General features: G+C 44.1%; 1 protein-coding gene across 4 annotated transcripts in view; it reads left to right on the plus strand.

Moving 5' to 3' along the window:
• Window positions 1-15,531, plus strand: part of PRKAG2 (protein kinase AMP-activated non-catalytic subunit gamma 2) — a 383,197-nt gene that overhangs the window by 107,903 nt on the left and 259,763 nt on the right. For all 4 annotated transcript variants that reach the window (XM_074946315.1, XM_074946314.1, XM_074946317.1 and 1 more), the window contains exon 2: window positions 5,389-5,460. In XM_074946315.1, the coding sequence (XP_074802416.1) occupies window positions 5,389-5,460 (72 nt within the window). The remainder of the gene's footprint in view (window positions 1-5,388; window positions 5,461-15,531) is intronic.

Below are 15,531 nucleotides of genomic sequence, written 5' to 3' on the forward strand. Positions count from 1 at the left end.
AATTGTTCTCGTTAAGCTCTCGTTAAGACAAGAAGCAAAGGGCTTAAATTGCAGCATAGGAGGTTTAGGTTGGACATTAGGAAAACTTCCCTGTCAGGGTAGTTAAGCACTGGAACAAATTGCCTAGGGAGGTTGTGGGATCTCCATCACTGGAGGTTTTAAGAACAGATTAGACAAACACCTGCTGGGAATGGTTTAATTATTATGTAGTCCTGTCTTGAGTGCAGGGACTGAACTAATGAAATATTGACATCCCTTCCAGTCCTACGCTTCTGTGAGTCTATATGAGAAATAGGTTAAGGTTTTGTGTGAGATTACTCATTTGAAATAGAAGTATTATTGCTTTGGGATATCTGTTAGGGATAACATTGAACGTCTTATTGAGTGTTGGAGTGTGTTACCAACAGCATGTGGGTCATGTGAAGGTGAAGGAAAGCATTTTTTTCATACTTTTTAGGTTTTAAGTGGATGGAGTGTGTCCTCATGCAACCTTATCTGTCACTAAATGTAGTTTTTGTTTGCTAACTGAAATAAGAATGTATTTTCCTCTCCCATTCAGGGCTTGTCTACACTGGCAAGTTACTGTGCAGTAAAGCAGCTTTTTGCGCTCAAACTTCAGACGTGTACACACTGCCAAGCCACTTGGTGCGCAGAAACTCCTTAGTTGCAGCGCTGCAAAAAACCCCACCTCGACGAGAGTTGTGAGGCTATTTGCACAGAGGCTCCAGTGCTCTGTTGCGAGTGTAGACACTAGATTGCTTTCTGCGCTGTAATTGGCCTCCAGAGCTGTCCCGTAATGCCTCAAGTGACTGCTCTGCTCATTGTTTTGAACTCGGCTGCCCTGGAGACATGCGCCCCTCCGCTTTCAAAGCACTGTTTCTGACAGCAGTTGGTGCTGTGCTGATCTGCTCTGGGACACACAGCAAACCATTAATGTGGAATGCTCGTGCTGTTGAACAGCAAAGGCAGGTGTGAGTGTGAGAGAGATTGCACGCCCAGGGAAGGAGGCAGGGGCTGATGTTGGTGTTTCCCCCTCCCCGTCTCAGGACTGGTTGCTTCCTGACGCTGTCTGAACTTACAAGACAGCATGCTGACATACTCTCTGTCCCCCAAAACACACACTCTCCTCCCCCACTTCATACACACTTCCTGTCACGCTCCCTCCCACCTCCCCACACACTCAGTTGAAAAGCAGCTGGCAATGTAGCAGGATGCCCATGGAACAATGGGATTGGGTAACCTGCATCATGTGACGCTGCTAATGTGGATGCACTCCAGTGTCATAAGGAGCACAGTGTGGACACTCAACACCAGTTTAATTCCAGCGTTTTAATAAAAGTGGTATAGCTTGTGGTGCAGAAACTTGCCAGTGTAGACATGCCCTCAGTGTTTTGTTCTTGGCAAGCCCAGCGGTTTTGATTGTCACGTTCACCATTAACTGCACATTCAGCATGGTTGGGGGAGAGTCTGTCTGCAGAGGGAAGTGTGTGGACACAATTTGGGGGCTGCAGGGATGACAATGAAAAGATGTTTGCTGTTTAAGATGGTGTGAAATTCCCCTTTGGAGAGCACTGCAACTTTTCCCGCTTTTGTTAAAACAAAAAAACCCCAAAACAACCAACCAACCAAAAAAACTTTCTCTTGGCTACCACAAGGGTGATGGATCTTTTTGGTAAAAGCAGAGGTTGGCACTGGACACTATTGCATAACAATGCAAGAGAATTTTGTTATTTTTAACGTTTGAGGCTGTAATTGTTTAGATTTGGTAACTTAAATTCTGCTTTTGCAGATAGGGCTGTACCATCCCTTTTGCAATTTTAAGATTTGTATTCTAAGCTTAAGGCAAAGGACTGGGGTTCAGGAGATCTGTGTTCCATTCCCAGCTCGGCCACGGCTTTCTGGGTGTCTGGGCAAGACATTTAGGTCTCAAATTTCCAAAAGTGGTCATTAATACAGGTGCCACAGTTTTTAGGTGGTAAACTTAAGAGGCCTATGGCCTGGTTTTGAGGTTCAACCCCCAGCTCTGCCTCCAGAAACCCCACAGTCTCCTATGCCCATGGCTCATTGCTAAGGCTTTGAGTCTGTCACGGAAGTCACGGTTTCTGTGATCTGTGTCTTCTGCAGCAGCAGTTTCGGTGTGTGGGAGGGGGGAGCCAAGTAGGGCGCTCCTGCCAACCCCCTCCTCCAGCACTAGCGGGGGTCCTGGGTCACCTCCCCCAGCACCCGGGCCACCTTCCCCAGCACCAACTCCTCACTTAGTCATCCCAGTTAACGTTGTTTTGTTGTTACATTGCTGATCAGTTAGGGAACATGCTTGTTTAAAGTTGTGCAGTGCTCCCTTATAATCTTGTTTGGCAGCTGCCTGCTTTGTCCACTGCTTGCAGAAAGAGAAGCCCATTGGAGCTAGCTGGTCGGGGCTTGGAACCAGGGTGGACCGGCAGCCCCCCTATCAGCTCCCCGCTCCCCTAAGTTCCCTGTGCAGCAGCCACCCAGCAGGCTACCAATTGCCAGGCAGTTCGGCTGTTCCTCCCGCCACTGCCGTGTGCTGCTCCTGCCCTCTGCCTAGGAGCTGCTCCCGGGAGCCTCTTGCTTGCTGTTTGGGAGGGGCGGGGTGAGAGGGGTGCTAATGTCACAGTGTCCCCCCCATCCTCCCACTCCTGCCCCCTGCTCCTGTACCGTATCTCCCCAGACCAGGAGGACACATGACAGGGCTCAGGACAGAGGGAGCTTGCTGGCAGCAGCTGCTGTTTCAGCTTGCTGGTCTACTTAAAAAGGCAGTGTACGTAGAGTGGGGTCAGCATACTTAAAGGGGCAATGCACGTCTCTCTCTCTCAAACACACACTGTGTGTCTCTGTCCCTCTCTGCTATGCTGTCTCCCCTCCCTCCATTTGTGCTGCCTCGTAGAGTGTGAGGCTACATTAACAACACTGTGTTAACCCTGGAGGGCTCAACTGAGTGCTAGTTCATCATTTAGCAGTAAGGCATTTCCCAGGAAATAACCCACCCTTTGACTCCACCACCTCAGCCAAGCTTCACAATCATCATTGCTGTGTACAGTATTAAATTTTTTAAAACTTATACTGTCTCTGTGTGTGTGTGTGTAATATATAGTCTTTTGTCTGATGAAAAAAATTTCCCCAGAACCAAACCCCCCCCATTTACATTAATTTTTATGTGGAAATTGGATTAGCTTAACATTGTTTCGCTTAAAATAATATTTTTCAGGAACATAACTACAGCTTTAAGCGAGGAGTTACTGTACTAAAATTACCCATGACTAAAACGTAGCCTTGATCATTGCACCCCGAAAGGAGCTTTCACAGACTTGGATAAGTACAGGATGGACAACTGCATGATGTGGGACCTCTTCCTATACTATGCATGCCCATCCAGATTTACCAGTTTTGAATCCCCTTTCCCTGTGGAAGCAGAGGGGACAATGTGTCCCACTGACATGAGTGGGAGCCCGGCACACGGAATAAATGTACAATGAGCTACCAAGTGTATTCTTTAGTTCACATGCTAGCGAAGTTCCATGAAAATTTGAATTAATGTTTTGTGTAGAGTTGCTGCATGCGTACATGACATTCCACTACAGCCTGGTACAAGTAATTATTGAATAGTTGGAACTGAAACACCACTATCTCATTGAACAAATAGATAACATTGAAGGGGTTTCATTTTATTACACATTTGCTGTTGGGGTTGCATTTCATTACACAAATATTGAATGTGTAAAGAAATGCACCCCTAATTGGGGTTTGAATACAGAATCCTCTAAATGCAATGCAGGCACTTTGTCCACTAGGCTACAATAATCGTCCTATAGGAAAAACGGGCAGTTCTGCTGTTAAACCAGCCAGAGGAACCGGGGTGGGGAGAATTTTGAGATGGAGAGGTTGAGGCCAAAATGTCCAGACTTGTTATTAGTTATATAACTGGAATATTCTAAAGGCACAGTCCTCAAGTGTGTCTGAAGTTTGTTTGTGCTTAAAAAAATCATGTTTTGCATTTAGGATGATTGTGCAATCTGGGATGAGATCAATTTTTGCTCTGCTCATTTTGCCACACACTTTCATTGAAAAAAAAAAAAAACTAAAACAAAAAACCCCCAACTCCCCTCCCCAAAAAACACCACCTCCAAAAACAAAAAAGAAAGAACAAAGTTAACTTTTGATGAAAAACTGTTCAATCATGAGTTAAGTTTTTATGAACTGTGCAAAAAAAAAAAGATCATGCTATTGGATGAGTTACAAATGTAAGTGTTGCTGTTAAAGAGGGATTGAATAGAGGTTCTCTGATGATGCTCCCAAAAAGGGTGCCAATATAGGTGGTGGCTCTTGTGATTTAGACACTTCTCCATAAGGAACCAGATGGAGACCCACCAAACAGCCATTAGCTGATAACTTTTAGCCACTACTAAGATGGCCTGCATTTGAACTGACACCAAGAGGGCAGAGGGGGGTGTGTGTGTTCTACATCAGGAAAAATATTTGTTCAGCCCCAAATATTTGTTCGGATCCAAAGCTCAAACTGCAGTTAGGTATCTCATTACAGAACTTCTGTTCACAGAGTTGAATAACTGAAAGGTATAGTGTGAGTTGCGCATTACTCACTTCTCTGATCAGATGGATGGTAAATTTGAGCCCTACAGAAAACATTTAATTATTAATTAAAAAAAAAAACTGTGTTAGTCTAAATGCTGAGACTGGAAAGTGATCTAAATAGAACAGGCAGCGGGGGGTGGAAGATAATTGCAGTTTGTTTTCATTAATTAAGAATGACCGTGTATACTTGTCTCATGGTTCCACTTCCCTTGATCAATCGTGTGCTCCTCTCTAATTTGTGAAAGTACATAGGTTATTTTCCCAACTCCACACTGTTGGTCTTTTCTCTCTCCTATACATATGTTACATATTTTCAGATTATCTATATTTTCTCTTGTTAATTGCTTTAAATAGTGCATAAAAATAATGATGGCACTGCTAGAGGCAAGAGATTTGTGTTGGTGAACAAGGGTGTATATCCCGAATATCATCTTCTATGAATTTTGGTGGACTCTCGACACCTAACTCCATTAGTCTCATTTGAGAGACCTAGCATAAGGCCCTAGGGTCTGAGTCTCAGGGGACGAGGCCTAGGCCCCAGCTAAGCATTCCTTACTCCCACCGGATTCAAGCAAATCTCCCATTAGCTTCAGAGGCAGGGAGTGCTGAAGAGAGCCCTCATTTTGCAGCCGTTGTGAAAGCTTACTTGTAAAGTAGTACGTGGTATGCCGGTGGATGCTTCAGGAATAAAACTGTGGACTAGAACAATAAGAATATCCAAAGCAAAGCGGAGAAAAGTATTAATGTAAGGCATTAAATTTCCTTTTTCTTCCCTTCTAGGATCTTAGCTCATTTGCCATGCCATTCCTGGATGGAGATGTGGAGAGCTCAGACAAAAGTGCTTCTCGAAAGGTAGGATGTTTCAAAGCTTTCATCCTCCTTGTAATTGCATAGTGCTTGTGGTAGTATAAACACGTTTTGTTTTACTTAGGTTTGCAGAGGCTGGGAGTCTTGGGCCCAGATTCTTCCCTGCTGCAAGTCCCCAGTGTCCATGGAATTAGACCAGGGATAAATGTAGTCACTGCTGGGTTGCCCTGCATCACTGTTGTACTAATGTGACACTTCCTTTGAAGAAAGAAACATAGTCCCTACTACAGCACTGTTGCTATAAACGCTGCAAATTAAATTTAACTTAATGCAGTAACACGCCTCACTGAATTACAACAGTTGTCCCTAGGAATATGGTTAGCTACTGTGTGATTCAAGAGGCGTTGCTGTGTGGTGTTGTACAATAAACAAACAGATGTCTATGGGCGTCAGTCTAGTCCCTATGAACAGTTCCCTGACCTCTGGCCAGTGAGTCCTTTTAACTCTTTATAGTATTTTTGATCTGTTTATTACCAGTATTGGCAAAATAAGTTGTAAAATTTAACTGAAGCCAAGGAAGTAGGAGCTTCCTGCTTAATAGCTCAGGCATTCTCCCTTAATCCCCCTGGAGGTATCTTACCGGAATCCACTCCCTTGCCTTCCTGCTTGTTTTTCCAGAAGCCTGCTGTTAAACTAAACCAAACATATTAATTTGGCAAACATCCCTTGCCAACAGTCAGACAAATACATAGAAAGACAGTATTCAAAACTTGTTATAGAGCAGCTCCATGACCTTCACAGTGGCATCGGTTGTGATGGGGTCTCCTGGCTCCCAAAGTCCTGGCCTCATAGCTCCAGTAGAGTTTGGAAGATGCTGTCACTCATTCTGATCTCATTCCAACATGGCTATTCTCGGAGTGCAGTAGGTCTGGGGGGTGTGTGTGTGTGTGTGTGTGGGGGGGGGGCCATGCTGTCTAGTCTGGAGAATGAAGAGTAGATCTCCCTGAAAAAGTGCCAGTTCAGCCTATAGCTGCAAAACGGCCTATTCTGACTCACAATAACACTTATGCAAAGAATATTAACTCTATGGTTAAATGAGACTTCCTACAGTCTATCAAAGTGTCTGTATTTTGTGGCTCAAGGCAGGGGAAATGACAAATATTGCCCTAGTGAAGTTAATATGTGTCCAGAAGTGACACTTAAATAAATTGGCTTTTGTTAGCACTTTTTTCTCTATTATTTTGCACCTCAGAGTAAAGGATAATCATGTCAGAAGCCGGTCCAATCCATCAGTAGTTCAGCATCCTAATGTCAGTGGCCTTGTTCTTTTCTGTGTTCGAACTTCTAAGACTGTGATGCAGGAGTCAGAGATGGATGGAAGGGAACTCATGTAGACACTGGATGGGGAAAAAATGTACAAAGTCACTGAAAGATATATATATTTGGTGGATCATAAACTGAAGAGTGTGATATCTTTGCTCTGAATTTTTATGATGGTGAAAGGCAGTAATTTCTGGCTAAAAACTGCTTTCTCCATCTACAGTCTCCTATTTTCTCTTGATGATGGGAAAACTATATGAGGGTCAATTGTTAAAAAAAATATATATATATACCTGATTTTCTCTTGTGGTCTTACTCGTTCCCAAGGCTGTGTGGTGCCTCTTTGAAGTCCTCCTTTGACATTTTGGAGATGCCTGAATTTTTCCTACCAGTTTTGTGATGTCATTCTGACCAGTGACTTTCTTGGGAAGAGCTGAAACAATGTTTCCCAGCAACCACCTCTTCTTTCGGTAGCTCCAGTAAAGATATTTTTTGAACACTTGGGCCCAGCTCTGTTCTGCAGTCACTCAGCCTGCAGAACTGCCATTGACTTCAAATTCTATGCATGGCACAGCTGTAGGATTGGGCTGTAGGATTCGTACCACTGAAGAGGTATGAAATTTCTTTTGTAAACTGGCTAATTTTTTGATTGAAGTCTAGAACCTTCAGTGCTTCCTAATATTCGACTTCAAGCTGTGTTCAGCCTGTGCTCCAAAATGGAATGAGATCAGCTGACTATGCCCAATCTCCGACAGGAAATAAACCATATGTTAAAATCCATTACGTGCATTTTATCCTACCTGTTATCATGCACTTCATGAGCATGAAGGATGAGGTTTCTCCCATAACTGAATTAGTCCTAGCATCAGTCAGTAGTATGTTATATAATTCTAAATAAAAATGTAAGTCAGCCTTTGCTGAAGATAAGCAAACATACAATTCAAATTAGTATTTACTTCAGGTAAAGTCGTTCTCCCTTCTCCAAGGTTGAAATCACAGTCTGACCCATCTGACTTGCACATGCAAAAAGAAGTGACTCCTTCATATATAGGGTCTGTTTCCCATGTCCCAGTCATTTTGGAGACCTGCAGTAAATCAGAGATGTCTATCTTTTCATACTTAAATCCCTTCACTGTCTAGGTTATAGAGTGAGTTAAAGGTGAGTAGTCCACAAGATCTCACTATCATCTGCTTTTAAAGTTTATCATTAAATTTGACTGTTCTTCCTTGGGAAAGGGTGGAAAGGCACTTTTAGAAAATGTATTTGTAAGTGTTTCCTGTGGTGCTCATCACTATAATATCTGAGCAGCTCACAATCATTAATGAATATATCATCCTAATATCCCTTTCAGGCAGGGAAGTAGTATCCTTATTGTACAAATAGTGAACTGAAGGACTGAAAATGCTTTGCCCAAGAACACACAAGAAGTCTGTGGCAGAGCTAGGAATAGAACGTAGATATCCTGAGTCCCTTCCAGTACCTTAATTGCTTAAACTTAATAATAATAATAAGCTATAACCATCCTTCCTCTCCTCACTGTCTGGTGCCATGTGAACAAGGAGTTAATCTCAGCTCAGCTTTCTCCTTTACTGCTCAGGGCAGGGACTATAGTTTGACTGCTTGGAGACCCTTCTCATGTTAGCTTCTGGTGTGACATGCTACCGAAGCAGCACTTGTTGATTGGGTGAATGTTCTCCCTCGTCTATAGATAGGGGAAAGTACATCAGTATTCATGCTGTTAGACCCTTATGGAGAACTTGGTACTGTTGATCTCCAAATACACCTGTCCAGGAGTGTCCTGAAATGATGTAAGTTCTCCTTTCTGATGGAACTCAGAGTATCATTAAGACAATTAGTTCCCTCCACCTCCAGAGATCTTACCTATGGAGTCCCACAAAGCTCAGTCTTGATGTATTCAACATCTATATGAAATAGCTGGTGAGACTGAGAGACAACATGGACTGAAGCCTCAGCAGTATACTCTGATATATAGAATCATAGAATTGTAGGACTGGAAGGGACCTTGAGAGGTCATCTAGTCCAGTCCCCTGCACCTAGATCATGCCTGACTGGTGTTTGTCTAACCTGCTCTTAAAAATCTCCAATAATGGAGAATCCAGAACCTCCCTAGACAACTTATTCCAGTGCTTAACTATCCTGACAGGAAATTTTTCCTAATGTCCAACCTGTACTGCCTTTGCTGCAATTTAAGCCCATTGCTTCTTGTCCTTGTCCTATCCTCGGAGATTAACAAGAACAATTTACCTCCCTTCTCCTAATAACAAGCTTTTATGTACTTGAAAACGGTTATTAGTCTTCTCTTCTCCAGTTTTTTCAGTCTTCCCTCACAGGTCATGTTTGCTAGACCTTTAATCATTTTTCTTGCTCTTCTTTGGACTTTCTCCAATTGTCCACATGTTTCCTGCAGTGTGGCACCCAGAACTGGACATAATAGTCCAGTTGAGGCCTAATCAGCACGGAGTAGAGTGGAAGAATTACTTCTTGTGCCTTCCTTACAACACTGCTGCTAATACATCTCAGAATAATTATTGTTTTTGCAACAGTGTTACACTGTTCACTTATATTTAGCTTGTTGATCCAATATGACCCCCAGATCCCTTTCTGCAGTACTCCTTCCTAGGCAGTCATTTCCCATTTTGCATGTGTGCAACTGATTGTTCCTTCCTAAGTGGAATACTTTTCTTTTGTCCTTATTGATTTCATCCTATTTACTTCAGACCATTTCTCCGGTTTGTCCAGATCATTTTGAATTTTAATCCTGTCCTTCAAAGCACTTGCATCCCCTCCCAGCTTGGTATCGTTTGCAAACTTTGTAAGTGTTCTCTCTATGCCATTATCTAAATCATTGATGAAGATATTGAACAGAACCAGACCCAGAACTGATCCCTGCAAGACCCCACTTGATATGCCCTTCCAGCTTGACTGTGAATCACTGATTGCAACATTAAGTGAGGAGTTACTGTAGTTATGTTCCTGAAAAATGCTACTTTAAGCGAAACAAGGTTAAGCGAATCCAATTTCCCCATAAGAATTAATGTAAATGTGTGGGGGCCAGGTTCCAGGGAAATTTTTTTCGCCAGACAAAAGTCATTATACACATACACACACACACAGAGCATAAGTTTTAAACAAACAATTTAATACTGTACACAGCAATTATGGTTGTGAAGCTTGGTTGAGGTGGTGAAGTCAAAGGGTGGGATATTTCCCAGGGAATGCTAAATGATGAACTAGCACTCTGCTGAGCCCTCAAGGGTTAACACGTAGTTGTTGTAGCCTCACACTCTACAAGGCAGCACAAGTGGAGGGAGGAGACACAATAGATGCGTGGCAGTGGCTGCAAACATTCCGTGTGGAAACTGAACATGATAAACCAACGCTATCCCACGAGAGCACACCAGTTCCTCCACTTTCCAAAGTGCTGGGGGGGCGGTGCATGTGTGTGTAAGACAGAGACACACACCGTGTGTGTGTGTGTGTGTGTGTGTGTGTGTGAGAGAGAGAGAGAAAGAGAGAAGCGCTTTGCCTTTCTAAGTACGCTGACCCCACTCTAAGTACACTGCCTTTTTAAGTAGATCAGAAAGTTGAGACAGCATCTGCTGCCCGCAAACTTCTTCCATCCTGAGCCCTGTCTCCTGTCATGTCCCTCCCCTGCTCTGTAGAGATGGGATACAGGAGCGGGTGGAAGGGGACACCCTGACATCAACACCCCTCTTTCCCCCCATCCCCTGCACAGCAAGCAGGAGGCTCCCGGGAGCAGCTCCAAGGCAGAGGGCAGGAGCAGCGCATGGCAGTTGGGGGAGGGACACCTGAATGCCTGGCAATTGATTGCCGGCTGCATGGCTGCCATGCAGCGAATTTAGGGGAGCTGATGGGGGGGCTGCCGGCCCACCCTGGTTCCAAGCCCGCACCAGCTTGCTCCAACGGGCTGCTCTTTCTGCAAGCAGTGTACAAAGCAGGAGGCTGCCAAACAACGTTGTAAGGGAGCATTGCACAACTTTAAACGAGCACGTTCTCTAATAGATCAGTGACATAACAACGTTAAGCGGGACGACGTTCTGTGAGGAGTTACTGTACTCTCTGGGAACGGTTTTTCAACCAGTTATGCACTTACCGTATAGTAGCTCCATCTAGGTTGTATTTCCTTAGTTTATGAGAACGTCACTTGAGACAGTATCAGAAGCCTTACTGAAGTCAAGATATATCACCTCTACTGCTTCCCCGCTGTCCACAAGGCTTGTTACCCTGTCAAACAGAGCTATTAGGTTGGTTTGACATGATTTGTTCTTGACAAATCCATGCTGACTGTTACTTATTACCTTATTATCTTCTAGGTGTTTGCAAATTATTTGCTCCATTATCTTTTCGGGTACTGAAGTTAACCTGACTTTACATAAGACGTAAACACTATTGTTAGAATTGGAATTGCTCATTTATGAGCATAAACTTGACCTAGTTGGCATTCCTGAAATCTGGTGCAAAGATTCACACAATTGGAATGTGAGATAATGGTTATGGTCTATTCAGGAAGGATTGAGTGGGCAATGGGGATGGGGAGTGACATACTGTCCAATATAGCGTTTCTTGTTTCCACTGGCAAATTGGAAGCAAATGATCTTGAATGCATATGGATTAATATTCTGACAGATAAAGTACAAGATGGGATACCAGTTGGCATCTGCTACAGACCACCAAATCACACTAGAGAATAGGAGATCAGCTTGTTAAGCCCTATCTGTAATGTGTAAGGGAGAAAAAAAAAATGCATTATCATGAGGGACTTCAATCTGAGCAACATATTCTCTCATGCTTCCAGTTCTAATATATCCTTATAATTTCGAAAAGCTATAGAAGACAATTCCTTAACTCACAAAGTATTGCATCCAACAAAGGGGGCTTCTATGTTAGACCTTATCTTGACAGATAAAGGGGAATTGATCACAGAACTAAAAAATAGTGGTACCTTAGGTAAAAGGGATCAGAAAGACTTGATTACATTTGTTATGTGCAAACAGAATAAAGTCCAAACCAGTAAGATGTGCATTCTTGGATAATTAAAATGAATGAGAATTTGGAACGTTACTAGGTGTCGAAAAAGCCACAATGAAGTAAGTAGGCCCTGCTGGTTTAAAAAATAAAACAATACAAAAAACTTGGCTTAAAGGGGAAGTGAAAGCAGCTTTAAACATTTCAAAAATACCTGTAAAACACATGGAAGAAAGGGGAAGTTATAGCAATGAATAAGGTTAAGATTGTGTCAGGGTTATTTTTAGTAATAGTCAAGGGCAGGTCATGAGCAACAAACAAAATTCATGGGAGCTCGTGACCTGTGTATGACGTCACTAAAAATAAACTGGGGGGGCAGGGTTAGGGTGGGGGGAGGAATGACAGCTGGAGCCCCATAGGGTTGGACTGACAACCTGAGCCCCACCGCCTTTGTTGGGGCGGTGGGGGGGGGCAATAGCCTTGGCTCCCAGCCACAGACCTGGAAGGTGGGGGTACGCAGCCCTGGCCGCAGCCATGGGGGATGTGGGGGGGCACAGCCCTGGCTCTGGCCCCAGCCGTAGCTGTGGGGGAGGGCAGCCATGGGGCAGGGGTGCACAGTCCCAGCTGAAGCCACAAGGGTGGGGAGGGGCGCACAGTCTCGGGTCCAGCACCAGCTGCAGGGCAGGGGCATGCAGCCCCAACTCCAGCCGCGGCTGAAGCTGCAGGGAGGGAGTGGGATGCACAGACCTCGCTCCAGGGCAGGGGGAAAGTGGTGCACAGTCCCAGCTCTAGCCCCAGCTGTGGGACAGGGGCACACAACTGTGGGGGGAGGGAGGGCGCACAGCCCCAGCTCCAGCCCAGGCTTCAGCCGCTGACAGCTGAAACCGAAAAAGTCATGGAGGTCCAGTAAAGTCACAGAATCCATGACTGCCATGACCTCCATGACTAAATCAGATCCTTAGTAATGAATATAACTCAGAAGCTAGGAACTGTAGAAAATTAATATGGGAGGCAAAAGAGGACACAAGAAAAAATTAATGGCCAACAGAGTTATGGATAAGAAGAGGGGATTTACGTATATTAAGAGCAAAAGGAATCCTAACAATGGTGTTGGTCCATTACTAGATGGAAATGGTAGAACTGTCAATAATAATGCAGAAAGGGCAGAAATGTTCAATAAATATTTGTTCTATATTTAGGAAGATGATGATGATGATGAAGTACTTTCCATTCCAACTGTAACTAAGGAGGATATTAAATAGCAGTACTAAAGCTATATATTTTTAAATCTTATAGTCTGGTTAATTTGCATCCAAGAGTTTTAAAAGAGCTGACCAAGGAGCTTGCTGGACCATTAATGATAATATTTGCTAAGTCTTAGAACACTGGAGAAGTTCTAGATGAGTGCAAGAAAACTAATGTGCCAGTATTTTAAAAGGGTAACCAAGATAACCTGGGTAATTATAACCCTGTTAGCCTGACATTGATCCCAGGCAAATAATGCAATGGCTGATACTGGACTCAATTAATAAAGAATTAAAGGAGGGTAATATAATTAATGCCAATCAGCATGGGCTATTGTAAAATAGATCCTGTCAAACTAACTTGATATTTTTTTATGAAATTACAAGGGTGGTTGAAAAAGCTGTGTGTGTTCAGGTAATATTCTCAGACTTCCACAAGGCATTTGACTTGGTACCACAGAATATTTTGATTACAAAACTAGAATGATGCAAAATTAATGTTTCACATATTGAACTGATTAAAAACTGGGTAACTGATAGGTTTCAGAATATAATTTTAAATGGGGAATCATCATCAAGCAGGTTTGTTTACAGTGGAGTCCCACAGGGATCAGTTCTTAGCATTATGCTATTTAGTATTTTTATTAATGATCTGGAGGAAAACATAAAATCATTGCTGATAAGGTTTGTAAATGGCACATAGTTTGGGGGAGTGGTAAATAATGAAGAGGACAGGTCACCAATATAGAGCGATCTGAATTGCTTAGAAAGTTGGGTATAAGCAAACAGTAGGCATTTTAATATGTCCAAATGTAAGGTCATTCATCTCAGAACAAAGAATGTAGGCCATACAGTGCAAGCAGTGGCTCTGAAAAGGACTTGGGTCATGGTGGATAGTCAGTTGAACATGAACTCCCAGTGCTACACTGTGGCCAAAAAGGCTAATGCTATCCTTGGATATGCAATCTGGATGAGGAATAGGGAGGTTACAATACTTCTGTATTTGGCACTGATGCAACTGCTACTGCAATACCATGTCCAGTGCTGGTATCCACAGTTCAGGAAAGATGTTAATAAATTGGAGAGAGTTCAGAGAGGAGCTGTGAGACTGATTGGAAAACATTCCTTATAGTGAAAGACTCAAGGAGCTCCATCTGTTCAGCTTAACAATAGCGAAGGATAAGTGATGACCACAGTCTATAAGTACCTAAATGGGGAACCGAAATTTGATAATAGAGCACAATCCAGTCTAACAGACCAAAGTATAACAAGATCCAATGGCTGGAAGTTAAAGCTAGACAAATTCAGACTAGAAATAAAATGCAAAATGTTAATAGTGATTGTTATGTTAAGCATTGGAATAACTTACCAAGGGCTGTAGTGGATTCTCCATCACTTACAATTTTAAACATCAAGATGGAGTGTTTTTTCTAAAAAATATTCTCTAGTTCAAACAGGAATTAATTCAGGGAAGTTCTATGGCCTGTGTTATACAGGGGTCAGACTAGGTGATCACCCTTCTGTCCTTAGAATCTATGAACACCATCTCCAAGAGAGGAGTAGTTAGCTGAAACTGAATGCAGGCAAGAGTGTTGTGATGCTGGTAGGAAGAGCAAAGCAGTCACAGTTGACAGGCTTCCTCTGGTGGTCAGACATAAGTCTGCTGTATCGGACCCAACCCTTGGATCCCAGTTTCCTTTAAGCCCAGTGGGTGTAGGCCAGGGGTCTCAAACACGTGGGCCGCGTGTGGCCTACAGAGTTATTTGCTGCAGCCCACCCAGCTCCCCACCCCCCTGGAGTTATTTCCTGCTGCCGCCAAGCTCCCCTCAGCCTGCCGCCCCCACAGCGTGCCGCGTCCCCATTCCTCTGCCTACCTCCAGGCGCTTCCCACCACCAAACACCTGTGGAGGAGGAGGCAGAGAAGAGGCAGGGCAGGGGCAGGGATTTGGGGAAGGTGTTGGAATGGGGGCGGGGCAGGGGCAGGGCCTCATGGAAGGGGTGGAGTGGGGCCAGGGGCAGAGGCGGGGGGGGGGGGGGGGCTTTTGTATCTTTATATGTAAAGGTGTCAGTAATGCGGCCCTTGGGCCAATGTACTAGTCCTCATGTGGCCCTCGTAGTGATTTGAGTTTGAGATCCCTGGTGTAGGCAGTATTCTGACACTGTCTTAACCTGACCTCTCTGGCACACTCCTGGGGAACAGAACCTTTCTCTTGTTCCCCCTTATTGGGATGTGGGATCCCACAGTTCAGCTGCCCTAGGCCCCAGTGCTAGTGCTGATCTCTCGAGTGTCCCTACTAGCTTAAGCAGGCGTTTCCCAGAGCACCGCCCAGGTGGGTACTCCCACCCATCCCTGCATGCAAGACCCTCCCTCAGTTTTCTTACCCCTCCAGAGAGCGCTTTGGGTCTTAGTGTCCTTCAGGGAGTCCAGGGTCCTCTCTCCTCCAGCTCTTTCCGGTGATGGTCTCCCATTCTACAGAATGTATCTCATTTAAAGAGAAATTTCTAACGTTCTGTCCCTTCCTGTCCTTCCCTGGGGAGTTTTCC

Source organism: Natator depressus, chromosome 2 (assembly GCF_965152275.1).
Source record: "Natator depressus isolate rNatDep1 chromosome 2, rNatDep2.hap1, whole genome shotgun sequence".
In the NCBI taxonomy this organism is placed as follows: domain Eukaryota; kingdom Metazoa; phylum Chordata; order Testudines; family Cheloniidae; genus Natator; species Natator depressus.